Source organism: Psittacula echo (genome assembly GCF_963264785.1).
Source record: "Psittacula echo genome assembly, chromosome: 1".
Lineage (NCBI taxonomy): Eukaryota > Metazoa > Chordata > Aves > Psittaciformes > Psittacidae > Psittacula > Psittacula echo.
The window spans coordinates 13,338,810-13,366,443 of record NC_137735.1 but is presented as its reverse complement, the minus strand read 5'-3'; the positions used below and the strand labels follow the sequence as shown (position 1 = coordinate 13,366,443).

The following is a 27,634-nucleotide window of genomic DNA, read 5'->3' as shown; positions in this document are numbered from 1 at the left end:
GCAAATGCTATTCCATGCTATTCTAGTCTAGTCTAGTCTATTTTAATAGTATGTGCAACAACAACAAATTCTATTGTATGGTAAACGTGGAGGCAGGTGTCTTCAGCATTAGGCTGGAACTCAAATATACCTTCAATTTATTCATGCAGTGCTAAGTCTGTATTAATACTACTTTGAAGACTAACACAGCTTAATCAAAGAAAGATCTTCTCTGCACAAAGGTGTAACCCTTCCTAAATGTTAAGTGTGTGATGCAATGTATGGAGTGATTGGAGCTTCTTAAATAAAAGATTGGCAGAGTTCTTTAACACAGGCAAAGTCATACTTTTCCCTGCCGTCATTCTTCACAGTGCCTGGACAATCCAGTACATGGTTAATAAGGTACTGATTGTGTCCCTAAATATTACAGACTGATGTGTTTTCAGGAAACTGTGGGCTTCCTTACTAACTCTGGTAGAGTGGTTTGCTTACTGGGGGTTTTAGAAAACCCTTGGGAATATAAAAAGCAAAATTATTAATTGGAAATTCCTAGCTATTTCTCTTTTTTTTCTTCCCTATATTTCTTAATCTGTAGTCAGGCAACATGCACATTCCTGAATATTTTGTGTTTGCTTTATTGTAATTCGCCTGTTATCTAAAATATTTTAAAAAGCAATTCTGCTTGCCTCTTCTGTTTCTGTGTCACAGGGACATCTAGCAAACTAAACTAAAAAGTGCTTAGGACCAACTGCTGATGCCACTGAATCTGCTCACATGCTTTCACTTAAGGGCAGGCATTTGTGTTTTCTAGGGGTGCTGGATGGCATTTAGTGTTTTAATACCATCAGTAATTAAGGAAGCAATGCCTGACCTCTACTTCTTTTTTTGCCCCTTTTTATCAAGGGTTAGATTCAATACCTGACTTGGTGAGCTTAAACTTCTAGGTTGCTCTTTGTTTTCACATTCACCCAGGATTCACAAATTGCTTCTTGTAAGTGAATGACCTGAGCAGCCAGATCTGGTACGTGAACTATAAGAATGTGTCATAGCAAATGGAGCCCCAAGCACCATGGTGGTATCTGCTGTCACTAAAAACCACAGTCAAAGAAGGAGGAGGTTCTGGTGTGCAATTTACAATTGTTCTCAGAAGTCAGAGTGCATGTTAGGGCACCTCTGCTCTGGTCCTTCCACTGTCCCATTGAGTCTCAGCCATTGTTCAGGGCCAGAGAAGATGCAGTTTAATGGCTAGGACACTGTCCACAGAAGAGGAGATCTCAAGTTAGAAGTTTTGTTCCAAAAATGCTGTTGATGCATTCCTCTTGTACTCTCACTGGGCACAGCATTGAGTGAAGAAACCACACCCTGGGATTTTTTTTATTTCAGAGGATTAAAAGGCTTGGTTCATCTCCAGCACTCTGTTGCTCTTTGGGCAGTGCTGTATGATGGATTCATTGTAGTGTGAATTCAGATGTTCCAGTCATGCCCAAGCCTATGTTATTTAAATTAGTAACTTGACTTTCCATCACTTCCAGTGTTCTGTAGCATTCATAATATACAGCACATATCTTCCTAGCTGAAAAAAGGAATTAAAATAAAGGGTTTGCTGGCACCATTAACAATAATTACTGAGCTATAGAGGCATTCACTTAGCAATGACAGAGCAATCACATTGGTCTCTGGGTCACCAGCCCTGCAGTTGGGCCTTATTCAATATAATAATTTCCTGAGCAGCAGACAGAGCTGTCCTAAAGACATGTGATTCTGTGCGATAAATTCCTAGAAGAGACAAGTGTTTCTCTTAGTGGGAAAATGTGTAATTCCTCAAGACGATACGCTTTGCAGGTGATTAAGTAGCTTTTTTAACTTGATGCCTGTGGCTTCTTGGAAGTGATTTGATCTAAACTGGAAAAAAGCCTGCTGCATCTCCAGAGAGAGCATGGAAGGAGATAGCTGTTCCACCAAAGTTTGGCTGGCAGATTTTCCTACATAAGAGTCTGAAATCATACAAGTCATTATAATACGTTCAAAAGCAAAGTGCATTTCTTGGCCTTTTCATAGTGTAAACACAGCAACGTGTACATTTAAACAATAAGCTGACACAGAGCATTTGATTTCCACCTTAAGAAGAGACATCAGACACTTGTGACATTTAGGAGATCCCGTAGATGTTACAGTGCTGAATGTGCTGATCCATAAATCAGCATTTAAATTGACAGCCCTTTTAGTTTATCAGGCATTTTCCAGCAGGAGATAGGTCTTTCATTTCCCTCTTAATAAATGTACTATACTAAGAATTACATAGTCACCTGCTTTACAGACTTGGGAAGTCTTAACACCAGAAAGCTTTTCACCAGAGTATTTATGTGTGCTTTTCAAAGTGGCTTTTTTTTTTTAGATAATCTTTCCTAGCATTTATATATACCTGGAATATGATGTCCTTTGGGGGAACAGAATCTGTTTCACAGCTGAAAAGAAAAAAATAGTTTCATATTTGAATTTGCCTTATATTCTCAAGGATGCAAGTGAGGCAAATGGGAATAAAAGACCAATGAAAATAAGTTTTGAGCATTTTTCCACATAGTCCTTACCTCATGATTTCTGTAGACATCTCTTCTTCCTGGCCAGTGGTTACTGGGAGTAGACTGCTGCAGGAGGCTGAGGTACTTGCTTGGTATTCGGTGTGCATCACACCCCATCTACAGGCTGTTAGGCAGAAATTGCTTTCCTTCGATTTCCTGAATAATCTGTGTTTAAAATGTCAAACAGAGCTGCAGAAAAAAGAGTGATCTTACTTGGGTTTAGTTTGCTGTTGCATCTGAGGTCTAACTCAAAATACTTTATGGGTTTCATTACCTATAAAAGGCATATTTCTCACCTTTATTCACAGAGAGTAATAGTTCATGTTAGCAGTGCTCCAGAAGGTCTTGTAATGGACTTGTCAGGAAGCAAAGCACTGAGAAGCTTAGAGAGTAAAAACAGGGTGAGGGCACTTCTGTCCATTTCCACATCACTGCTTGACACCCAGAAACGTTACTAGCACCTGATTACCAGTTTTGACATGGTGTACATTTTATCACTTTCTCTTTGGTTTATATTCAGTTTTTTCATAGTGATTGGAATAACTCTTCAAGAAGTGAAATATTCCTTGAAGCTTTACTTCCCCATTTACCATGCATTTGTTACTGATTTTACTGGTTCAATGCAGGAAACAGAAAGCCTGAGCTCTGTTCCAGACACTGAGTCTGTGCAGCAGTGTGATTTTCTCCATTGCCCACAACCTGTCTCTGAACAAAGAAAGGCCATTCCCAAAAACTGGAAAGCTTGGAGAAGCACCTGGTGTCTTGACCCAGCATTGGAAGATAGTACAGCACAAAGTCTGACCTTTCCACCTGGCTTGATGAAATAGTGGTCTCCATTTTGCTGGTTTTCAGCCATACACCAGCAGCTTTAAATTAAGATTCCTAGATTTTTACTATTGCTTTTGTGCCTGTATATATGAGAGTTCCAATATTTCAGAGGTGGAAAATACCCAGTCCTCCCAGCCCGTACAAGTGAGCTGCTGAATAAAGCAAACAATATACTGTTTATTTCCAGCTGATCCTTCCCTTCTTGATCATTTTCCTAATGGCCTTGTTGAGACAAAACACTGGTTTAGTATTTGGTCCAAATCTCAATCTTCCTTATTTATCATCCCATCTTAAATGTGTAATAACCCACCTCCTTTCCTCTTTTTTCTGTTATCACTTATACAGCTGATGCACTTCTACTGTTCAGGTTAATAGCTGTGTGCTGGGAGGATTTTCTGCTGTTTTCTTGGCTTTCCATTGGTCTCAGGGAGGTGAAGAGACCTTTTATAAATTGTGCATACAGCTTACCCTAGATGCACTCAGTGGAAAAGGTGACTCATTCTTTTCCTTTAAAAGAAACTACGGTTACCACCAGAGAACTAGGGTATTTCTTCATAAAAAAGGAGTAAACAACGACTACAGTTCCTGTCTTTGTTATCACTCTGAGTGCCTTTGTGGATAGGATATACTGAGGGCAGCAGAGATGCTCAATTTTGGGTTCTTCGCTGCAATATTATAACATTTAGCATTCTAATTGTAATTGAGAAATCATCTCCTGTTTTCTATTTCTTGGTGATCTATACCTTCATGCTGCTTGACAGCCAGTGTGCAGACAGGCCCTTCAAGAGCAACTTCTCAGTTAATAACCAGGCCTCAAAAAATTATGGGAAGCCACATTTGAGCCACAGCCAGTCTCATTGAAAATGAAGATACTTCTAGAAAGTAAAAAGTCATTTTCAGCTCTTCTTTTAACTACTGTAAGAGACATTAAAATACACAATGTGGCAGATCTATAAAGCATACACAAGGAAGCTATATCCACAGAGCTGCTAAAGGGAAATACTGATATAGTTAGTATTACTTCAAGCAAGTATTTGCCATCTGTTACTGTGATACCTGGAGACCTGATAGACCTTAATTTGACACTTGAAGCATGCAGTCAGAGAAGGCACTGTGCTCAGCTGTGCTCTGTGATTTTAAGGATCACCTACTCTCACATCAGTTGAGATCTGGCTACACTGGTACATCTTGCAGCTCTTTCCAGGAGCAGCCTGATGGGCTACCTGGCACTGTACAGATTTTGGGCTGTGCTTCTCATGCTCAGCAGCACTCTTTCCATCTGTCACCTGGTGTTGACTGCATACCCAGCCTTCTCAGGCATCCTGCTAAGGAGCATGTGTGCTGGTAAGGTTTTCTTCATAGAGAGGGGTCAATTAGATGTGTTGCTATGTATACTACAGAGAATGAGCTATGCAAGAAGAAGTATGTTTTTATTTTAAAGCCAAAGATGATGTGGTTTCTGATGTTCTGCAGTTCCCACTGGAGTTCCTTCTGTGCTCACGGATAAAGACTCCCTCCTGCACAGTCACTGCTTCCCAAAGAAAAGACTATCAAGTCCAGTAGGAAGGCCCACTACCACTCCTAATTTTTAACACTAACAATTGTGCAATTACACATTGAATTCTTTGTTACACATACTGATTTAATGAAACCTTGCTGTCTGCAATAGTATAAAATTTATTCCCTTGTGTTCTGAATGAGGCTAGAACATAAATTGAAGCTGTCAGGGAGTCTCAGTGTTATATTTAATTTAGGGGTTTGCATACAACTGCAGGCAACCTGCATTTATCCAGCTACCAGTGTAGCCTAAAATACACTCTTCATCTAACAGTAATAAAGTTTGTTCCTTAAGAACCATTTCTTTAATGGCTTATTATTCCTTAAATTCTGGCAATAGACTAAACAAAATTGTAAGTCCATATCTCCAAAAGTTTACAGTCTAATAGCAAATCCATCAAAATATTTAAAGATTAAATTCCTTGATCTAAATATCACCCTGAAGGAGCTGTAAACTTGCAGTCCATAAACCTAATAATGCAATGTCCATCTCTAACTATTAGCACTGTATACTACACACAAAAGTGTGATAGCAGATGATACCTTTATTTTGTTCAGTGAAAATAAAAATTACATTCTCTACTAGGGAAAAAAAAATCCACTGCAACCTGCTGATAAGGATGAGTTGATGCAGTATTTTTTGCCATATTGTTCTTTTTCTCTTGTTCCTCTGTTGTTGCAACTGTAAATCTGTAGGAGACACAGCTCAAGGTTAATCCAAACCAGTGCAAAGCCTCCCTTTCTTTTCGGTGAGCTGTGTTTAAGACTATGATCATAGAGAAAACAGTATTCCTCAGTAGAAATATTTTCATTCAGCATGAGTTTGTTTCTTGAAAGAGGGGGGTGGTTGTTTTTAGCAAAATAATAACATGAAATAAACCCCTGTCACTTAATGTGACTAGACTCAAATCAGTGTCTTTTACAGTTTTACTTTTTTCCCCTGCTTTTAGCTCTGGATGAAGGAATATGCTCTGTCTGCTGTGATGCAAAAGCATCTGTCTGAGAAACAAGAGAAGATTATTCAAGGTGTCACAAGCAGACTAGGATGCCTCAGTGATGAGTAAGCATGGTTTTATCAGTAAGCAATGGGGTAAAACTCCACTACTGCATGCACAGATAAAAACTTCTGTACACTACATTGTGAGAACAGTGTTGAGGGATTGTGAGCATCTTCAGGCAGAGAGGCAGTTACTGTAGTTTTTTGTCTGAGTATGAAAAACAAATTAAAAAACAGATACAGATACAACTTCTGGTAAGTAGAAAAAATAGTCTTTTGTGATTTGTAAAGTGAAGTGGTGTGCTTTCTCTGTATCTACTCCTGGGTGAGTGATTTCTCGTCTTGAACCAGCCTCTCTTTGCGCTCTGTGTTTCACATGGGAGTTGGATATTCTTAAAGATACAATGTTCAGTCCAGCACTGTTCGGCTCTACCTTTGCTTTCTGGTACTACAATATCACTAACCATCACTTTGCATGATAATAACTCCTCTCTTGCTATCTCTATTCAACAAGGAAACTGTTAGTTTTATCTCATGTTTGTACAGCTAAACATCTCTTTAATAGAAATATTTCTCAAGAAAACACAATTCTGTGTTATCTCCCTTGCTTTGATTAAGATCTAATATCTTCATTTACCATGGTCTTCACATTATCAAAGATCAAATCATTTGAAGACTTGTCTATTTGGAATATTGGTATTACTACATTATATTCCTTTGTTTTGGATCTAATTTTCAGTTAAACCTTACATTTTCACATTCTTTGACTTCCGTGTTTCCCAACTTGTATCTAGAGAGCTCACGATGCCTTATAACTTACACATACAGGTAAGATCATGCCTTAGATCAGGTACAGTGTCATCCCAAATGACGTTGACACAGAGATTTCAGTCACCTGGTCCAGGATCAACCTCAAAATTTGCTCTCCTGTTTAGAATTCACCACCAACTTACTTCAGCCATGTCTGCCCTGCCAGCTAATATTAGCCTCTTAGATGTCTCCTCAGAGTGTGCCTGCTTGTTAATCCAAGATATGCTGACCCTCATTTTCTTGACATAACTTTCCTGTAGTTCTGATTGCATTCTCTTTTCATCTTACGTCAATTATCTTACTAAAAAAACTTTTATTGTGTAATTATAGATCATTATTTATCTATTTTTAATTTAACTTCAGTGTGACAGAGCTAGAAGTCTATCACAGCAATACCCGTTCTTCACACCTGATCAGCTTTCCAAGGCATGCTTTGTATGAGAAGACCTTATGCAGGGTGAATAGTAATCCCTGTGATATTTAAGCAGTGGCTTTGCTCAACACAGGTGTGCCAAATCACAAGCAGCTTAGCTGATTGATTTTTAATGGTCCTTTTTACAGGTCTGTTAACTATATACTGCAAAAACACCGACTTCTGCTGTGTTCAGTACTCAGAAGGCTAACCCTCCGAAGAGTTGGAATGGCAGCCCTGGCCCGCATGAGACTGTCCAGAAAGAAGAGCTTGCTTCAGGAACTAAGACAGCAACATACCCTTCAGAAGGGATCCTCCCCCTGCCAAGATGAGGACCAGTGGCAGTTACAGAAGGCACTGGTAGGCACAGTGTCTGGGTGGTTTTTATCTGAGATTCTCCTATGCTATGATGCCTGGCATATGTATATATTTTTATATATAGAAATATTATATATATATATATATATAAAAGAAAATATTCTCTATCAAAAATGCACCAACTACTGGCATAGGAGGTACCCGAGTGTGCCTGGTTTAATTTGGGCAGACATTTTAAATTCCCTGATAGTTTTATCTACTGACTAGCTATGTGGTATGTGTTATCTTGGTAAGCTTACTTAGCTGTTTATTTTGTATGAAAATATTATTGAAAGAAGGCATGCCAATGTGTATAAAGGACTTCTATACAAGTTACTGCTTCAGGGTAAGATAAGCTCATACTTATTCTGCTAGGGATCATAATACACAATTGACAAGTTCTTCCTTGAGCATCAGAAGAAATTCTTCCCTCCACCAGACCTAGCAAATATTTCTATACTGTCATAATTTGTCATTCTTTTTTTTTTCTGCTCCATGAGTTGCTCAGCATCCATTCCCTGACATCCTTCAAAATAATCTGGCTCCTGTAGGTCAAGGAGGTGGGAGAAAGTTTAAGGGATTTTGAGACTTCATGGGTCTTAAAATCTCAGGTATTCCACAGGTTGCTTTCAAATCTGCTTGTGACTGGTTTTTAGGGTTAATCCATTAGTTGTTATTAGTTATTTACTTACTGCATTGTAGATTTACTTAAAACAATACCAAATTTCGGATTTCAGCCTCAGAAGACCTTCCTAGCAGGTGCCTGTGATAGTACCTGTCCAGCCCACTGCCACTGTATGTAGGGGTTGAACTCATCCAGCACCTTGCAGCTTTGTGCTGCATGCTGTCACTGGGTAATTAGCTGAGAGATAATATTTTGTGTTGACTAATTCTGATTTGTGTAATAGAAACCCTAGTTCTCCACTTGGCAAAGGAATAGGAAATTCTCTCTGCTGCCATTTTTGTATTTGGTACTTACATTGAAGTAGTTGCTGTTAAGTGAAAAATCTCAAAACCTCATTAACCTTCAATAGAAATATAACAGAAAATAACAAAATACAAATGCATATGACTGCATTCCCTTGTTAAGTGCTTTCCACTACTCCCTCTCACTTAGCTCCCACAGGGATGTTAATTGATGCAATCACCATGTTCCCTAACAAAAATGAAATGTCCCCAGGTATTACTGTTCCTTTGGCCTCTCTCCATTACAGCCTCTTTCCAAGGCTGTCTAAAACCCATCTCACAAGGAAGTGCCTAAAAAATACACCTGGAAGATCCTTGCTGCCAAAGAAGTAGGGCATAGGTGTAGACTCGTGAAAAGTCAGAGAGAAAAAACCTGTTATGAACAACCTCCAAAACTAGAAGCAATGTGTAAAGAGTTAAGGAAAAGGTTAATTTACAAACACTCAACAAGAATTAGGTAAACCATATTGTCTGAACTAAACTTAATTTTAGTTTGCGCCAATTTTAGTCTGGTAGACAGTGTCATGTCAATCTATTAATTTCATTTAAAACATGAAACAACACTAAAGAATCCTAGCTTGGACATAATAACACGACTGGGTCTTTTAAAAGAGAAATGGTTCAATGGCATTCCAAATGTCTAAAAAACAAACCCCAGCAAAAACATATATCTGAACTATAAATAAAGACATGTCAGAGTAACCCAGCATTAGTAGGGACCTCATTATTTCCTCAGATGAAAGTGGGCAGAGCAGGTTCTTTTTCTACTTCTATTTCTTATTTCCAAGAGGGAATCAGAGGTACTTAAATGAGAATATTAATATAAGAGGGACATCAGCAATTCAATAGAAGGCAATCTATGGAAGATTAATACAGGAAAGGAAGATAGAACAGATAAGCTGGGGAGTATATACTATTGTGTGCTAAAGAGAGTTCAGAGGGAAAATGGATTTAAAAAGAAGTGTAGTAAATGGTGGCAAGCATGGTTGAAAGATCTCAAGAGACTGGAACTCTTCAGCCTAAAAAAGAGGTGTCTTCTGGAATATCCTAGGTTCTAAAACTGGCATAGAATATATGAATAGGGAAGAATTTTTCACTTCTTTCTAATTTCTTGTCACTAATTTACAAACAAAAGCACTGAGCAAAGCTATTAGATGGCAGGTTCAAAATTAAGTAATGATAGTTAAGCTGTAGAACTCATCACCACAGGATGCTGTAGATGCCAAGAGTGCATATGGTTTCCAAGTGCTATTAAACACATTTGTGACCTCTCCCAAGGGCTGTAGACCAACTTTTTTTCAGCTAGACCACACAAACTGTACAAGTATTCCAGGTGCATAATTGTATACTTGCCTTATTCCTGTGCACTTTATTGAGGCATCCTTACTGGACTCAGGATATTTGACATAGATTGTTCATATTTTTAGTAGAAATAGGACCAAATTCAACAATACAGTTTACAAAGATGGGAATATATCCCTTGGAAATCACTAATGGGACAGTATGCAGCTGTAATTGTATGTATCAGTACAGGAGCAATACTTTCATTGCAAAGACAAATGTCTTAAATTACTGTAGATAAACTTCTGCTGGAAATAAGATTATTCTAAGTATTAAAACAGTAGCATTCTGGATTGATGTAGGACTTTCTTTTAAAGTGAAAGTGACTCAACTTATCAACATTTAAACAGCAGTGCTATCTTCTTGTCTTTTTACCAGGAGTCCCACATTCTGGAAGAGGAGGAGAAGCTTGAGGAAGAAACACAGCAAACCCATTTAGAATTTCACCAGCAGCTAGTCACAGAAATCCAAGAAGCTCTTCAATTTCTTCAGCAGCACATGGAGCAGGTGATTGGGCAGACACTGCTGCAGCATGCCCGACGGGAAGCTAGAAAAAAGAGTTCAGATGATGGACAGGACTTCAAGGTATGGAAATGTTCAAAGCCAATTTTCCAAACAAAACAAGTGCTACTTTACTAAAATGGAAGGCAGTTTCATTTACGCATTGCCCTATACCCAAAAGTACCTAACCTGTGTTAAAAATGAGAATAATCTTGCAAATTACTTACGAACACTTAAGTAGAAGTACATTTTTTTCTAGTGACTTGCTATAGCAGCCAAAACAGGTTTTATTAAGCCAAGCCCTGGAATGTAAGAAAAATAGAGACAGTTCTTGATGACAGAGAATGACAAAAATGAGGAGAAATGGAGATGGTTATCTGCAGATGAAGGTTCTGTGTTTAATCAGTAGTATTTGTATATTAACATCTTAATATTAATTCATAGATAAATAATCAAATAAAAAAACCCTTGCTTCATAGGTTAATAAAATTGTTCCAAAGTAAACATTTGGATTTTCTGTATAATGGAAAGTTGTAGTACTTTCACATGTATTGATTTACTTTGCTGGCAGTCAGGTTGACAGGTAAAATCGGATATAAAGATTGAACAGATAGAGAACGTTCCCTTCCCAGATGGAGGTGAGGCGCATTAGAAAGATTTTACTCTAATTTTTTCATGTTGAAATGTTCTATGGATCAATAGAAATAGCTGTTTTCCAGCATCTCAGTCAGCCAGTTTTTCAAAGCACAAAATACACAATTTTATGTGCACATGCAAAATTAGATGAGGTCTTCAGTTTTAGACGTACCAGAACACTTCAGTTTTGGACTTAGAAAATTAATTGTGACTTGTACTGTGTAACACAGGAGAGACTGGTGGAAGCTGCTGTAGAAAGTGTGTATGGGACCAGCAATAATATCGATAGACTGGTGCAAAACTACTATCAGGAATTAGGAAAAATCACAGAAGGCTATGAGGAGAAAAAGCTTCAGCAATTGAAATCCTTACAAGGTATGTATGATATTGAGAACTATAAGATAATTCTGTTTTTTTAAACAGATAAATTAATATTCTTACCATTGTAGAAAGAACAGAAATCTGTTATTTAAGCAACAAAGCAAAATGAATGTGTAGGTCCATTTCCATCTTTGAAGGAGAAGCAGTAGAATTGGTTTTAGTAATAATTACTTGAAATACAGTCATAGATTCGGGACCCTGTTACTCAAAGTTTGACACAGACACACACACAGAGAACAATGACGAAGCGTTGGAGGTTATAGTTTAACTACAAACTCTGGCTCAGCAAGGTAAGGTCAGGGATGCCACCATCATCACAACCACCAGCAGTTGATTTTCTGGTGGTCTAAACCTCAACACAGGGCAGAAGAATTTAGAAAGAAGCACACTTGTACAAGTGTCAGGTTGTACACATAACGTCAACCATAAACACTGTTCAACTTTCATGTTAATATATATATGCAAGTAAAATTAATCTAATATTCATAGGGGGAAGAGAGGGTATATGACAGGCACCTACAATCCATTCCCTAGAAGGGAGAAGATCTGGTTTGCTATCCCTGCTTCCATGTTGGAAACCATAAACATAATTGGCAGACAGTCTGCTTCCTCTGAGGCAATCACCCTAAGCTTTGTGGAGCAGATTCTTCTATTTATTCCTTTTTTGGCTTGGTGAAATGTTGTCTCTCAAGCTGAGGAATTGTGTTAGAGGAGACACCAAAAAGCCAAGCGTGTCCATCCTGGAACACTCTGTGAGATACTTCGTTGTTTCTTAGGTGTTAATTGTGACTCACAGGTTGTGAAACTGCTGAAGAGATTCATCAACTGCTGGATCTGACATAAATACAGGCAGTTTCTCTTGGAACTATTTCTAGTTGCTCAGTTCCTTTAGGAGAGGAAAGCAAAAGCAAGCTGTGATTATTGATTTCTTTTGTAAATACTTTCCCTTCCCCAGGATAAAGGCTGTTGGTGCTATATGAAGTTAGCAAGTTAGCAAAACAGCAATAGCTTCAGAGGCTGAGCCTGAGACACATGGAATCTTGGGTTTGTTTTTTTTCTGAAACTAGGGTTAGCAATTTTAAATAGAAAAGATTCTTTAACCATAGAAAAGAGTTTTTAAAGAGGAACAGGTGTACCCACTGAAGGATGAGATCCAGAGATGAAATGGCAAGAAGTATTTGTGAGTCCCAGTAGTACCTAGATATGCTCACTGGCTGTAGGATAGAACCAATCTGTTCTGTACTGCACTGCTGTGACTCTTGAAGACTTTTAATATTGGAAGCCGAAGTTCTAGGGTAAAGCAAAATCTGTGTGGGGAATTTTGGCAATCTGTATTTTAGCATTGGGAGCTAGCAAGGCAGTCAGTTACTTGGGTTCTCACAAAGTTCCTCTACAAAACTCTTTGGCCCTGGCTACAGTGTCTAAAATCCCCTTGATCTGAGTTCCTTTAAGCAGGAATTAAAACTGAAACTTTGACCAGAGTGCTTCTCCGATCTGAGCTGAGATGGATGTCATTACACACCAGTGTTCTGCTCCATCATTCAAGATTGCTCTCAATTGGTCTCCCAGTTAGGTGGTGAGACTAGAATACCAGTCACTAGAACCACAGTCAGCTTTCTGATGATTGCTCATTTAGATTATTTTTTCTCCTATAGTTTGTGTGCATATATTATTATTTCAGTGTATTGGTGTTCCATGAACTACAAGGAAGAAAATAGCATGTGTAAGAAGAACACATTCTCTTTTCAACTGAAGAAAAAGAAAATTCTGCTGCTGCAATGTAAGCCTACAGGCTTGCAGGATGAGAGTACTTATGTTGGTAATAAAAGCCAGAGTGTTTTAGATTTGGGTGGCCAGAGAGAAAACCAGCTGAAATTCACAGATCAAACAAACTGCACAGTGAAAAAATACTGCAAACCCACATGTACATACTGTAGCATGGCTGAGATTTTCAGTATCAACAAGTAACTACTTCAGCTTTGTTGATGCTTTGTATATTAGGAGTGAGCACTACTATCTAATAAGGGACTTTGATGCTTTAGTACATCTAAGTCCTTTTTTAACCTAAGTCCAAATTTGTGATGTAGAGCTCCACTCCTTTTCTCATTTCAGCTCTGTATTGGCACCAGAAGCACTGAAATTTCTCTCTGTGATTCTTAACAGCCCTGAGCTCTGCTCAGGACCCTGTAAATCCTGCCAACCAGACAAATACTTTCCATCCAAGCTCAACCAGGAGGTATAACATCCATGTTTCTTCCTCTTTAGAAGGGGCTGATCTGGTAGGTGATCTCCAAGTAGGACTACCACACTGAGAGTGTGATCCTCCTCACAAAATACCCTCCTAACTTCTCTCTCTAAAACACAAGATGGAAAGAACAGTGTTGACAATAGAGCCACTGTACTGTATCAATGACATAGTAGATGTGATAGCCTGGGATTGGAATGGCCACATAGGAAATTTCTAATGTACTTCATTCAGTGATAGCTAAATGGGAGTAAGGAACATAATGCCAGGCTTCTCTCTGCCAGTGACTGTGCTTAATGTCAGGCTAGAAGATTTTGCTTCTTTGGGCATCCTTTGACCTAGTAAATCTGAATTTATGGTCTTTCTGGCACAGTCACGGGCAAAAAAGGTAGAAAATACCTCCCCTCCTCCAGCCAGTCCAACCCAGCCCAGAGCATGTTTAGTAATTGCTCCCTTGTGGTGCCTTTGGTAAGAAAGGTGCCTGGTCAGCCGCTCTGAGTGTTAAGAAAAGGCTGGGTACTCCTTAAATGAATGTTGTGTACCCTAATCTGTTATGTACCTATCTACGCCCCTCCTTCTGTGTTATATTTAAAAGCAGTGGTGCAAGGAAACTGGTCCTATCTGACAGACATGCTCCAAGCCTTGCTGCCAGGCAGAACTTCAGGAGCAAGACTCCAGAACCTGGTCAGCAGATAAGCACCAAGTTACTTGCAGAGTATGAGCATATAACAAAGTACCCCGAATGCTTTACCATCAAATGAGGGGCCATCTAGTGACGGTAGGCATTCCCAGGACTAAGTCACCTCCAAGTGGAGGTTTTCTTTATATTGCATTTTTTCATTTAGGCATTACAGTTCTTGCTTAAGGCATCAAGGACTTTTCATAAAATTTCTGCTTTGAATTCCATGTTAATAAGTTAACCTATTAGGAGAAGTAGATAAGAATAGGAATTCAGTGACATCTCAGCTAAATGATGCACAAACTCTTTGTGCAATATATCACAGTGGCAGAGCAAGAGTGTGTAAGAAAGTACTCAATATCCCTAAGGAGCGGTAACTTTGAAAGACTGCCTAGAACAGGGATTAGTTTGCGCTGATGCAAAATGTAAATTGTAAGGTGGCTACAACTCAGAGTTTGTAATTTTGAGCAGAAGATTTTACAAAAACATTCTTTCAGTAGAAAGAAGTGAAAGGAACAGACTTAAGAAGAAACAAGAAAGTGAACTGGCATTGAAAGAAAAACAGACCAAAGGCCTCTTGAGTGTATCATCCGCAGTCCATCAAAGGTAAGAGCAGGCAGCAGCACTACTGACTGTTTAAATGTGAGTGTTTGCAGATCTACATAAATGTCTAGCTGAATAAATGTCTTGGGTTTGCATTTTATATTTGTCTTTGATGGAAAACAAATATCTGTTGCCAAATTATGTCTGCCCTTTGGTCCTGAGAATTACTTTCTTATGAAATAAACTTTTTGATGCTCATTAATTACAGACTGAAGAACTATACATAGACAGTTTGAAAAGAGAGAATGAAAACCAGTGCCAAAACACATGCCAAATTTTAAAAGAAATGTAACATAAATGGAAGATGGGAACTGATGCTGTCTAATTCATTGCGATCCATCCTTTCTGCTTTGAACATCAAAAGTGTTTGTTAGTTTGCTGTTGAGTAAACATACACCATAATGAAGAGAAAATGTTTGAAGCATAAATAATACTTCAAATGGCAAATAAGATTTCAGTAAATGCCTTGGACAGTCAAGATTATTTGCACTACATTTAGAGATGAATCCCTCAAATGTTAATTAAATAAAAATCACATTTAATTCATTACTGATTTTATGAAACATAGAGTCCAGACAAAAAGCAGTGCAATTCCAAAGGAATAAGTTATCATAAAGAGCTGCATGACATGGAGTGCACATGATATATTTTTGTAATAATATTATTTACTCTTGGCTTCTTATCCAAAACAAAACACCAACTGCAGTTTTGACATTGTAAAAAGGTTAATTCTTTTTTTAGACATTCTGTTACTTCTAAATTGAAACAAATCATTGCTCACTTTCTGGTTTTCATCCTTGTTTGAATTGGTATAGAGATGGATTCATGTAATAAAGGGCTTTATAAAAGACCTGTTAATTATCCATTATAAAATTTATCATTTATTCATAGAATCATAGAATAGTTAGGGTATGAAAGGACCTTAAGATCATCTAGTTCCAACCCCCCTGCCATGGGCAGGGACACCTCACACTAAACCATGTCATCCAAGGCCTCATCCAACCTGGCCTTGAACACCAAGGATGGAGCATTCACAACCTCCCTGGGCAACCCATTCCAGTGCCTCACCACCCTCTCAGTAAAGAATTTCTTCCTTATATCCAGTCTAAACTTCCCCTGTTTAAGTTTGAACCCGTTACCCCTTGTCCTGTCACTACAGTCCCTGATGAAGAGTCCATCCCCAGCATCCTTGTAGGCCCCCTTCAGATACTGGAAGGCTGCTATGAGATCTCCACGCAGCCTTCTCTTCTCCAGGCTGAACAGCCCCAACTTTCATACGGGAGGTGCTCCAGTCCCCTGATCATCCTCGTGGCCCTCCTCTGGACTTGTTCCAACAGTTCCATGTCCTTTTGATGTTGAGGACACCAGAACTGCACACAATACTCCAAGTGAGGTCTCACGAGAGCAGAGTAGAGGGACAGGATCACCTCCTTCAACCTGCTGGTCACGATCCTTTTGATGCAGCCCAGGATATGGTTGGCTTTCTGGGCTGCGAGCGCACACTGCCGGCTCATGTTCAGTTCATTTATTCTGACATAGAAATTCACTTTCCGCTGTTGTCTCAGATTTTTTCTGCCATAATCTATTCTAGTGTATTAAAACAAAATACAATCAAATTTGCCTTCATGCAAGCGGAAGTATGGTATTGAAGAATGTAACTATTCAGTATCTAAGCTGGCCTCATAACCATAAGTAATAGCAAACCCATCTTCCTATTGTCATTGTGATTTCTTTTACAGTCAAATCCCAGTCCTGTGTAAATTAATGACAAAATTTCCATTAATTTGTCTAACTGCTTTTAAACTCAACATTGGTTTATTTGCTTTTGCTCTTGGTGCAGGGTTATGAGTGTGCGTTCAAAAAGCAAATTTTGCAAGCTAACCTTCTCTGGGCATTGGCCAGTACAATAGCAACTGCAGTGTATGTACATGTCAGAAACAATTTGTGTTATCTCCTTCCCTGAGAATGTGATGGGTGATTGACAGCATTGCTTCAAGGTAGATCAGGCAAGAGAACAGAAGAAATACAGGTTCAGCGAAGTTGCAGCCGTTCAGGTTCTGCTGTTACTAATCTTTAACCAGCAAAATAAAACAAGCAAAGAATATAGTTGTTAATGTTCTCAGTTGCCAAATTTTGAATTACCACATTTCTGGCTCACTCTCAAATCTGGTGCTGAAAATCCCCAGATGAAATGCCTAATTCTTAATCCCTTATCCTCACACCTGATCTTCTAACAGCTTGTCTCTTTGGCAAGCAGACAATAAAGCTGGCTTTAGAAACATACAATGGTTTTGAAAGCAGACTTTAAAACCATTAGAGGTGAAGTTCAGCTCCCAAAGTCCAGGAATGGGCAACCCAAACTCCTGCTGCAATTCCTACCTCTGATATGGAGAGACAGGTGATTAAAATAAATGAATCTGTGTAAAAATCTAGCGCAGAACTTTTTGTCCAAGCAGAAGCTGGATGGACTGATACTGTTAAAGAGCCTTTCTCTCTACAAAATCTTCTAAATACACTTTGCCAGGACTGTATTCTTCATTTGAACTGAACATCGATACTTTTAAATTTCTCTTGACCAGGATGGTGCTACAGCAAAAGAAGGTTTTGGCTCAGTTTGAACTGCAGCAGCAAATTCGTCTGGAGTCTCTGAAACAAAAGCTGCTGGGATTGCATCACCTAGAAACTGAGTTGGAGAATCAGCTGAAGGTAGATCAGGGTAAAATGACTTACGGATCTGAAGCAGTCCGTGGCAAAACATTAGAGGGGTTGTAAGGGTCTCTTTGCTGTCCTAGTTGAAATCAGAGCTAAGATTCACCACTGTCTTTTAGGAAATGCTTCCCTGATGGTAGCCATATTGTTTCCTGTGTTTCTGCAATGACATGTGCCTTTTTTTGACATGCCGTATGTAGAATAACATAACCCAGAATCAAGCTGTGTTGTGTTAACTGACTTCGGGTTTATCCTTGTGTGCAGGAAGCAGAGCAGGACTTTGTGAGGGAGCTGGCTGTGCTGGCCCGAGTTCCAGTGGCTGTGAAGAAGAAGCCTTCCAAAAGGAGCAAGCCAGTAGGTTGGTACAATCCTGAATTGTCTAAAAAAACCCCACATCATTCCACATATCAGTGTGTATTTTGCAATAAAACACAATGAAGTTTCAGGAAAGATCTTTTCTCAGTGCCATTTCCCTAATCCAGGTGTAGAAAAGTAAGGCAGCCTTCCAAGGTCACCCAGCTTGCTAGTAGCACAGCCACAAATAAGCATCACCATTCCTCACTCCTGTAACCAGTCAATCACTTTGTGTCCACTGAGATAAGGTTTTACCTTACTCAAACCAAAATTACTTTTTATGTCTGCATAATATTCTTCAGAAACAACTCTGTTCACCTCAACAACAGTCTTTTGGTGGACAGCAGAGCTTAATCACGCAGAGTCTTCCACCAGAGAGATGACTCACCAGAGTCATCCTTCTGCTAGAATGGAAGAATCACCTTCCCACACGCATGCTCAAAAGTAAAATCTTATTGAATCAGGAAACTTGAAGTTTACTGCAGTTTTAACAATTTAGACTAATTCATTATTCAAGAGATACTTAGGGACAAATTGTCAGCATAGCGGTTGTGTTTCCTGGTCCACATTTGGGGTGGAGCACACAAATTCTCATCCTTTGAGTCATGCAGTCCTCCTGTCATTATCAGAATGAAACATTTGGCATTACATTTGAAAGATGCTTAAAGGTGAGATGGGTGCTAGAAAAGGAAAAGCAGCTCTCTCCCCAGTCAGTTGTTCCTCAGGTGTGCAGAGCTGTTTGCCCTGGTAGGCACCATGTCCCCAGGAACACAGGGAAACTTAGCTCAGGGCCCTAAAACCAGTGACTTCTTAACGTCAGGTTGTTCTGGTTCAAATAAAATAATGAATTGGCTTTTTCTCTGTTTGCTGGTAGTAAAAAGCCATTTGCAATTATTTACTAAGAAAATATATGATAGGGCTTTCAACTGTTGCACCTCATGGAAATTCAGTGTTTAGCCAGTATGAAAGTTCAAAGTCTGACCTGTGATAAGTAACCAATGGTAAAAATCCAATATCCTAGACTAATGTAAAGTGCAATGATAACATGTCTGTATGAAGTGTTAGCATATTTTTTTTTTGCTTTAGGTTAATCAAAACGAAACAAGCTCTACTATATAAGTTCTTTTTTGTTTGTTTGTTTAAATCCATGTACATTTGGCAATTCAGGGGAAAAAACAAAAAGAAAGACCTTTCAGTCACCACAATCAGCAGAAAAAGATGATTCTCATGAAAATATCCAAGAGCCCCCTGGACTGACTTCTGGCTTATGCAGGTACACTAGAGGCTAAAAATATGGTATGTGAAAAAAAACCCAGCAGTACAAAATCTGCTTCATAAGCAGGTATGTATGTCAGTCAAACCCAAAATACAATGCCTGCACTAGCTGCTTCTTTAATGGTTACTTCTCCCATATACTTTACCTTTTTCCCCCCAATATTCTTTTCTAAATTTAGGAAAACCATCTGAGTTTGCTTGTCTATGCTGCTGTGTATTCTATAAATAACTTTGATTTTAGATAAAGAAATGAGAAATACTGTTTCCAAATTTCCTTCAATTGGGTTTTTTAAAACCCAAGTCACAGACAGCGTAAATCAGCAGAGACAAGTGAATCCAGTGGAACTAGGCTGACGTGTAGCAACCAAAATATGGTCTGTGGTATTTAGGCTTTAAACTTCCACCTTTATTTCAGGAACAAAGGCAAGCGCCAGTCTTTGGCTGATGAGGGTAGCAGCTCTAACAATGATTTTATTGATAGATGTTTCAGTTGGCTTATGCTGGGGTGCTAACTGGAGGAGAAGAAACGGCTACAAACCTGAAAGATGCCATCTGATTATTACGGGCAGATCAAACCAGCCAGCTGGTCGCAGGAGCTTGATATATTGAGCAGAGAAAATCCTGTTGACAGGCAAAGCAAACAGTTGGTTCTCAGGAGCCACAGGCCTTTGGGGAAAAGTATTTATCCCCTGAGTGACCTCAGCCTGCGACTGACTTCAGGAGATGGCTCCTTTCCCTGATGGCATCAACCCTTTTCACACACTCCTTTCCCACAGCCAAAAAGGGATACGTGTGTAGGGAACAGAGAGCCAACAAAGGAACGTTTATCTTTATGCATCTTTGTTTTGGCAGCCTCAGTAGAGGCAGCTGAAAACAGTGAATGCAGAAGTTATATAAGAAACACCTTGCTTCTCTTATCAAAATTAATTTAATTTGAGAGAGAATTACAGCATTTTAAAAACTCTACAGTTTTATTTTTCTTGTGTATTTCTTTCAGAGACAGGTTACAGAGTCCACATGAAAGTGAGCCTGAACCAAGGAAAAACTCCAAGATGCTAAAAAAGAGAGGCAACAGGTAGTAAAAGCATTTATATGAGCTGCCTGAACATAGACTACCAAAGCAGTCTTCTGGGGAATCTCAGCAGCTATAAATACTTACTGAGATGCTTTACTGAGAAACAATCAAGAACATCAATAATAACCGAGAAAAATTCTTTAGCTACAGACCAAGAATCAATCCCGACTTCCTTTACATGTTAATAAAACATTCCCACTTGGTTTTGTTAAGGAGGAACAAGGAAGTCTTTAATATGAGCTCTTCCAGATAGCTTGGGGATGTGGAGGAGAGACAGTTTTAGATTAGGAATATAACCAAAGAAAGTACGCTTGTATGAGACCATATCCACACTAGGCTGGTTGCCCAGTTGGTGTATCTCAGTAAGGCTTCATTACAGTTGTGAAGTACCACTTGCTTTTGAGCCCTAAATGTGGTAGATTGGGTCTTGATGCTTTGCGATTGCTGCTTTGGACTAACAAAAGTAGATGGAAATGCAGAGAATATGTAAACAGACTTCAGATGGCATTGGTATGTCCGAAGATCACATTTGTTCCCTCTTTTGTCATGTTTTAGTGCTTCCAAGGCTATGTATACTTTTTAAAATTTGTACAGAGATTCTTATAAATGTATTTTTCTGCATTTGTATCAGATTTCAAATTATTATCTTAGGAAAAATGGAGCAAAACCAGTTTGCTGTTTTGTTTTTTATATTTCTAGTCTTCTTCCCTAAGTATACATTTTTGTTTCCAACATACTTTGTTATGCTCATTACATTTCCTGTGGGAATTCTTGTTATGCAAAGCAGCTAGTTCTTACTGGCTGTACAGAGCACCTGTATTGTGCAATAAATTGCCTCACTTCAGCAATCTTACAGCTTTCATCAGATGAAAATTTCCTGCCTTTTTAAGATGGACATATGTTTTGCTAACGAAAAGGCTGTCCTTTGGTGTTTGGTGGAAAATACTACAGAAACACTACATCAGCTCTGCAGTGTACCTCAAGACTGAAGTGCCACCACATGAACTACTTTACCAGGCGTGTTACACACAGTTGTTAAATGGTTAATTTTCACCTCAGTCATTTAAATAAAAGAATAAATTTGTTTTCTAAATTGTACCTCTTCAGGCATTTGATTCTGATATTTCTGTGCTTGGGCTCTATGGTCTCTCTGCCTTCCTGATCTGGACTAGTTGCTGCTTGTGCCTTTTTTTAAACAGATACAGGCTGTTTACCTTTGAACATCTTAATTCTGCAGGGTGCTCTATACAGATGACAAGCTTTGAATACTAGAGTTGATGATTTAAACCACACAGTGCAGCAGCGGCTCCTATCACAGTTGGGATGCAGCATAATCACCCAAACAGGGTCTCTAATCACACGGGGGTCTCTAATTACTCTACCCGAGTCTTCAATCACCCGAGCAGGGTCTTTAATTACAGAAGCCGGGTCTCTAATCACACGGGGTCTCCCCGGGTGTACTGTGATGCCTTTGGCTAGGCAGGCCTGAAATGGCTTTTTCTCGTCATTAGAAAACGTGGAAAGGGTTCGGATTATCCCAAAAGCAGGGCAGCAGTGCCCTCTCCCGGGCAGCTCGCGAGGTTTTCATCTCCTTGCTGGTGGAGGCGCAGGCAGGGAATACCGGGAAGGAGCCAGGGAGGGTGCGAGTCCTCCTGGCTGTGGGTGCAGGCATCCCTTTGCGCAGCGCTTCAGCCGCTCCAGCTGCCCAACATCCCTGGGCTGGAGCTTCTACAGATACACACGTCTTCACTTCTCCCGCAGTCTCATTAGCTTCGTGGCAAAACACCTGCTGCTCTTGCCCCTGTTAATGGATTCTCAGTGTCCGTGAGTTCCTCCGTGCATTCACTGTCCTGTTTAAAGGCATGTGCAGATTTTGTGCATGGCACTTGCCATCACTCCCCATCAGTGAAGCAGATACTGACCAAGGCAGAGTTTCATTAGGACAAGAAAAAAGCATAGCAAATGCCAAGCTAAGCTCACAACAGCTGCTTTTTAATTATGCACTGTTCAACTTCGATGTTATAGAAACACAGATTCATTTAGGCTGGAAAAGACCTTTGAGATTGAGTCCAGCTGTAAACCTAACACTGCCCTAAACTGTGCCCCTGTATGCCACATCTACATGTCTTTTAAATTCCTCCAGGGAGGGTGACTCTACTGCTTCACTGGGCAGCCTATTCCAATGCTTGACAACTCTTTTGGTGCTGAAGTTTTTCCTAATGTCCAACCTAAGCATATCCTATCATTCTGTTGTTAAATGTTATGTTACTCAACTTTAACCATAGGAAGAGTCAGTTTCTGTATCGTGATGCTGATGTCCCTCCCATCTCCTGACAGTCATTACAAAGTGGGGCTTTTTACCTCAGGGCCCTCAGTTTACTTTAGATCCATGTGAATGCTTATGTCTGAACCAACACAGAACAATACAGAGACCAAGATTTCTTCTTGCTGCTATGAAATACCTCATTACCAGCCAAACAGGCACAGCTGATTGTAATAGTCACAAGTTTCAGCAGACACTCCATCAGGAGTTAAAAATTCTTTGCCATGAAATGGATGAATCTCTGGAACATGTAACTCAAGAGAGTGCAGAACATCCATCCTTGAGAGTGTGCAACATCCTGATCGACCTAAGTTTGAGGTTAGCCCTGCTTTGAGCAGGAGCCTGCACTCCAGATGATACCTCTTCCAAGCTAAATCTCCATGATTCTAAAAATCTTTCCTACTAATGTGTAACCAGAATGTTTGGTGCTTCCCTCCCACCACCTCCTTTGTGTCTTCCCTGTGTTTTAAGGGGTGATAGAAATTCCTGCAAGCGAGGGATTGTGCCTAGAGGGTTCCTGGGAGAGAAACTGCTCAGCAGTTTTGCCAGGTGAGAGCAGTCTGCAGCATAGTAGTCAGATGGGGCAGCAATGGGATATCTAGGTGCCTGTCATAGCTCAAAACTCTTTATAATGCAAATCTTTTGCTTATTCTGGAGAGTCTAACAAGGAGCTTTGATCATGCTTCACAGGTACATATCAAAAACACTGCAGAAATTCAGGGGAAAAATTACAGGTCTTTTTTCTCCATTTTTTTTAACATCAAGGGTAACAGTACAGCAGGTTGTGATTGTGCCCTATGATCTCATTCACAGCTGCAGGACAAGGGTGTATCTCAAATTCTAGGCATGGTGTTAGAGTTGTTCAATGCGTTGTTATATCATACAAGAATCAAACCAGCTTTGCTATAGAAAAATGTGGAAATCCTCTGTGCCTAAGTCCTGTGCAGCATTCCTGTGCGATATGGGTAGTTTCATTCCTGATATAATCAAGCACTCCCAAGTCACACATAAGGGTCCTATGGCACCTACAAGCTTCTGTTCAACATGCTGTCTGGGAACTGCTGCTGCACTGGGAGAGCTCCTGGTCTCAGCTCCCTCACCACTACTGCACTACAGAGCATGAGGAGAAGGGACAAGAATCTGGACCCTGCCCACTGAAGATTTTCAGAAGCAGCATTGCAGTTACTGATATATTCACAGGTTGGCTTATTTTCAGTTGTGAGGAAGAAGCAGCTAAAGTTAAAGCTTTTTAAAGCATTATATATGACTATATTTAAGGATAGCATGTACAGCTCACTGTGCTAGAAAATTACAGAATAGGCAGTCAGGGAGGGGGGCTGAGACCCAACTGATTTATCCAAATCACTGCAAATACTTCAGGAGTTACGTAAGACTCAAAGCAGTATCCCGAACTCTGCATTTTTACTGCATTGTAAGACATTATTCCCTCTCCTATATACAATTGACTTTCATCTCCCATATACAGTTTATATTCATTTGAATACCCCTCACTGTCATCACTGAAAAACATCTGGAAGGCTTGCAGAAATTTCACCACAATTATGGTGAAAAACTATCCTCAAATCAGTTTGTTTAGATCACTGAGATTTAATGCTGGCTGGGTCTAAATGACAATTATCTGGTGCCAAGTAGACTAGCTTAGCACTTTGTCATGCATTAAGCTGTGCAACTCCTTGATCTAGGAAGCCATAAATGCCAAGATTTTACCTGGGTTTAAAAGCACCTTGGCAAATTCATGTCAGAATTCACTGCCAGCTACAGAGTACAAAGCTGCTGCTGCTTCTCAAGATATCACAAGGCACTGGAAATGAGGGAAACAGGAATATTAGCAGTAGATATTTGCTCTTTTCTTCTGGCCTCCCCTAAGCTTATGTTGTTGGCTAGTGGAACTTGTAGTAGATGGTCATCACACCTGTGCTTTTTTAAGGACGAAGATCAATGTGTTGCTGTGAGAAACATTTAATGTCTGGGACAGGGGTCAGTTCTGGTACACTCTTAGCATCATAATTAACAGGCTTTGCTACAAATGCTAAAATTCAAATCTTTAACTGTATTGTTCTGGTAGCAGACAAACTAACACAAGACAAACTGGTCCAAACTATCACTTGGGAAACAATCCAGGGATCCAGCCTTCTCATCCACATCAGTTGACTGACAAAGATAGTCCTCAGACCAGTCATAGGGACTAATTTTAAGAGGTCTACCACAGCAATAGGAAAGAGCCAGTGTTACAACATTAGGGCTATGTCAGGTTTATATGCTGCAAAGTTTTAGAAGTTTGACTATTCAAAAAGCATGAAAGCTTTGCATTGCTTTCTTCTTGTGGTTGAAAACAGCTCCCAACCCGTAAATGCACAAACTGAACCCAGCTTGGTGCTGCTATAAGGGATCAAACTGAAGTAGAGTTTCCTGTTCCACAGATGTATTCAGGATCACCAGCTAATCCACATTTCATTTACTGTTGCTGTTTTATTTCTTTAAGGACAAGTTAGCATATAGGAGCAGTGACACTGCTGTGTAATAGGCCTCCAGGTGGTAAAGAGAAGCACCACTTACCTTGCCTTGTTTAACCCCTCCATGAGCAATGGCACATGCCATCTCTCTGACAGCATATCACAGTAACCATTGAAGTGAGAAATCCTTCACCTCACCTGACAACCATGCAGCAAGGTACCTGTGCTCCCAAAAAATCACATCCAGGTAGAACTGTGTGTCCATGTGGAGGGACCCAGGCAGGGCACAGGATCCATGCCCCAGCAGTAGCATGGCAGCAGCAGTCAGGCTGCGGGGGCTCATGAACATCGTGGGCACGCCAGTGTACCTGACAAGCACAGTCTTGTTCACACAGAAGCACTGAACCATGAAGTGCCTCACAAACACCCACACCTATTTATTCACAGGCTCTTCACTGTGAAAAAATAAACGCATGTTAACAACAGTGGACCTTGACCATCTTGTAAGGCAAAGGGTCTTTGCTTTAGGATGCACTTTAGGATGTAGGAAAAGTGGAATCTGTCAATGCTAGCTACACAATTTCTGCCACCTCAAGTGTGATAAGCCCCATAGGTGAAGTTTTACTTGGACCAACCATTGCTACTTGCACAAACACACACCAGAAAATCATTAAGGAAATTGTAACCAGCAGCTCCAGAATTTTCACACACTGTCAAACTAATTTGCCGCACAGCTTCACAAACCAGCCTTATTTCTATTGTCAGGGTTAGTTTACCAGAACTGTTGCTGGCTCTGTCAATGCTCATAGCAAATGGGTTGGAACAGAAGATGGAGACTTGGCTTACCTGATAGGTTGTGGGTTATTCCAGGGCAGGTTGTCTTCAGGCTTCTCTGCTAGCAGTATTTCACTTCATATAAAATACCTGCACCACGAAGTGAGCAAGCAAGCCTACAGATGAGGGCACTCTCCAGACAATAGGAAACATTAATTGCAATCCTTAGCAGATGGGATTGTTCATGAAAAGTTTCATTTTTCTCTTCTTTTGGGAACAATCCATTTAGTTCACTGCAGGCTGAATTGCAGTGTTCCTTCACTGTTTCAGGCAAAGCAAAAGCTGGCTGTTCAGACCAGCTCTGCTGCCAGGTTTTCAGACCAAGCTGACTGAAATGTAGCTTTCCAGGGTAGCGGTTCCTTTTCTGGGCAAACTAGAGGTGACAGCATATTGGCTTCAGAATAAGACGTAAGCTACTTTCCAAGCTTTAAATGGTAATTGATTGCATTCTCTACTACAGATGAAGATGATGGCAATCAGCTACCATTTCAAGCAAATCAGATGCAGGCCTGAAGGTCTTGGGAGAAAGCTCATTTAGGTCTCATTTGGCCAAAACTGAGGCAGCTGTAATGTCGATAGTGAGAACATTTTTACTATCAGCTCTATTTAATTAGGATAGATTATGGCATGCTATAGTATGCTCGTGCAGAGATATATATATATTTAACACCCCTTGTGATCACAGGAGGTTTCTTCTTTCACATGATGTCAACCTAAAAGACAATTTTTCTTATGTTTCTCCATTCTATGTTTTCAATCACTGAGCAACCGCACTGGAAAGCAGAGGAAGACACTTACCCATCAATTCATTTCCTTTATTTCACAAGCTTTGAATTCAGAAATTGAACCACGACTAGTAGATCTTGATACGGTAGAGTAAGTAAAAATGCATGTGATTACAAAGGAAAACTTTGTACAAAAAACTTTAAAAATCCGACGGCAACTTGGATTATCTGTAAGTACCAAAAATCTCATGCAGAAGGAGAGCACTACTGCCCAGGTGGAGATATCCCTGCAGGGGTGGCAATGGCATCGGTGTGTATAAATTATGGCTCTGTCTAAAATGGAAACAAGAAGGACACAGACTTGGAACGTACCGAGTGGGAACAGACAAGTGCTACAGAGACCATTTGTCTTTACGTGTCCTGATGATTTTCTGTGTCTGAGAAGTGCTTCTTGGGTTTATAATAAATTAAAGATGAAGCAGAAGCTGCCTGTACTACTCTACTGCATACTTTCAAGATGGCCATTTTCTTCCTTCATAAGTGTTTTTGGTGACGTTTCTCAAATACGGACATTAGTCTTGGCATTGAGTCTAGTCAATTATTGGCAACGTGTTCTAAAGGGACTCACTCACAGAATGCAACTTGCATAAATAACTCAGTAACATGCATCAACTACTCTAATACAGCGAAAGGGTGCAAAGAAACCATCATTCAGTTACGAGACGAAGCTAAAACCTGTAGTCACTAAAGGGGCAATGGAAGCACCATGCTTTAAGGTGACTATGGCATGAAAGCACAATTGTGAGGCAAGTAGTTCCAAGCAAACACACCACACTATTTTCACCTCTTCCTATACAAAAAGAAAAAAAGAAAGACATTTCAATTTTTATTTCCATTAGTACCAAATAAAACTGTGGGTTTGATAACACAGATATTGAAGAGAACAGACATTATTCCCACGATCCTTCATCCTTGTGTTTCTGTCCATCATTTT

General features: G+C 39.8%; 1 protein-coding gene across 13 annotated transcripts in view; it reads left to right on the top strand.

Moving 5' to 3' along the window:
- The window catches only part of EVC (EvC ciliary complex subunit 1), a 57,362-nt gene extending 36,046 nt beyond the window's left edge, over positions 1 to 21,316 (top strand). For 5 of the 13 annotated variants that reach the window (XM_080639081.1, XM_080639085.1, XM_080639079.1 and 2 more), the window contains 10 exons: positions 5,894 to 6,003; positions 7,312 to 7,522; positions 10,205 to 10,411; positions 11,194 to 11,338; positions 13,026 to 13,124; positions 14,766 to 14,874; positions 17,451 to 17,577; positions 17,845 to 17,938; positions 19,102 to 19,207; positions 20,207 to 21,316. In XM_080639081.1, the coding sequence (XP_080495207.1) occupies positions 5,894 to 6,003; positions 7,312 to 7,522; positions 10,205 to 10,411; positions 11,194 to 11,338; positions 13,026 to 13,124; positions 14,766 to 14,874; positions 17,451 to 17,577; positions 17,845 to 17,938; positions 19,102 to 19,207; positions 20,207 to 20,288 (1,290 nt within the window). In that variant the 3' untranslated portion in view covers positions 20,289 to 21,316. Of the gene's footprint in view, positions 1 to 5,893; positions 6,004 to 7,311; positions 7,523 to 10,204; positions 10,412 to 11,193; positions 11,339 to 13,025; positions 13,125 to 13,456; positions 13,581 to 14,765; positions 14,875 to 17,450; positions 17,578 to 17,844; positions 17,939 to 19,101; positions 19,277 to 20,206 lie in introns of those variants that run through there. The other 8 variants (XM_080639084.1, XM_080639083.1, XM_080639082.1 and 5 more) reach the window with 6 other exon arrangements.
- Positions 21,317 to 27,634: the final 6,318 nt, after the last annotated feature.